The 1,278-nt window shown below is 47.4% G+C and overlaps 1 protein-coding gene across 1 annotated transcript; it reads left to right on the top strand.

The window, feature by feature from the left end:
- Window positions 1-128: 128 nt before the first annotated feature.
- On the top strand, window positions 129-1,153 carry LOC121939786 (pre-mRNA 3' end processing protein WDR33-like; the record flags this gene model as incomplete). The annotated part of the gene is made up of 2 exons (XM_042482737.1): window positions 129-339; window positions 871-1,153. Coding segments are annotated over 2 exons (494 nt in total), but the record flags the coding sequence as incomplete, so codon positions are not given.
- Window positions 1,154-1,278: the final 125 nt, after the last annotated feature.

The raw sequence follows: 1,278 nt of genomic DNA, 5'->3' as shown, positions 1-1,278 counted from the left end.
AGGGAAGGTTAATCCGATAATTAAGCGATGTATCGGTCGGGCTCTAGTCTAAATGTGTCTGAGTCGGTCTAAAATAGTCTTAACCGGTCTGTCTGATCTGTTCTAAACCGGTTTTGATCTGGTCTGAGCCGGTTTGCGCTGGTTTGAACTGGTTTGACCCGGTCTCTGGGTGTCTCAGGTTCAGAGGAGGAGGCCCCGGCCGGCCCGGAGCTCGAGGTTACCCCGAGGAGTACGGCGGTCAGGAGGAGGGCTTCGACGGCGAGGAGATGGTCCGAGGCTGGGAGGGCGGAGTCAGAGGGAGGCCGCCGCTGCGAGGAGGAGGACCCCCCAGAGGAGGAGGTGGGTCACTGACCAAAAGTCAAAGGTCATAGAATATAGACATGAACAGGTTTTGTACAGTCATGAAAAACCTGGAAAGTCCTGGAATTTTCTTTTCACAAACCTGTACAATAACCTGATGTTTTCAAGGACCGTATGAAATGTGAAAATCCAACAATCATTTCTGTTTTTACAGTTTCTGGCTGATAAAGGGGCCATTTTTGAAAAATGTTAAAGAATTATTATGTTGTGTTTAAATCTGGTCAGACGTTATTGAGCTCTGACGAACCCCGCAAGAGTCGCTTCATTACTTTTTTTGTGGAAAGTGTCTTTTGGTCCCTTAATATGTCAGATAATAAAAAAACAGGTGTATTGTTACTGTTGTTATTACTGTTATCGTCCTCATCATTATTATTGTTATTATCATTGTTATTATTCTTATTATTGATTTTTAAAAATGCTTTTGTTGAAAGCTCGTGTGATCGTCTCAAAGAGAACAGAACATCAGCTGTGTGCGGGCTCTTATTGTGGCGGTGTTCTTCCTGTCCGTAGGACACGACGGTTATCGGGACGTTCAGCAGATGCATGATGGGTCGTCTCCGGCCGGTCGCGAGCGCTCGTCCTCACTGCAGGGGATGGACATGGCGTCTCTGCCCCCCCGGAAGCGTCCGTGGCAGGACGGGCCGGGAGACCCCCGAGAGCGCGAGTCCCCGGGAGCCGACGGAGGTGAGGACGCCGTGGCGTTTCTTGTCTGCGTCGCTGCGGCGCCGCCTACAGGACAGAAAACACACTGTCGTCTTTTCTTGCGAGACAGACAGAGCCGTCTTCATGGAGGGTTTAATGTCATTTTTATTGACTGATGTATTTATTTAATTTATTTTGGAACAAAGATTCTCTCTTCAAACATTTTGGGATTTTTTTTCTCGAAAAAGTTTCTTTTCTTGAACGTGAACATTTTGA

The sequence above is a fragment of the Plectropomus leopardus genome, unplaced genomic scaffold, assembly GCF_008729295.1.
Source record: "Plectropomus leopardus isolate mb unplaced genomic scaffold, YSFRI_Pleo_2.0 unplaced_scaffold6029, whole genome shotgun sequence".
NCBI classification, from domain to species: Eukaryota; Metazoa; Chordata; class Actinopteri; order Perciformes; family Serranidae; genus Plectropomus; species Plectropomus leopardus.
Note: the sequence above shows the minus strand (reverse complement) of the source record. Positions and strands in the feature narration are given on the sequence as shown.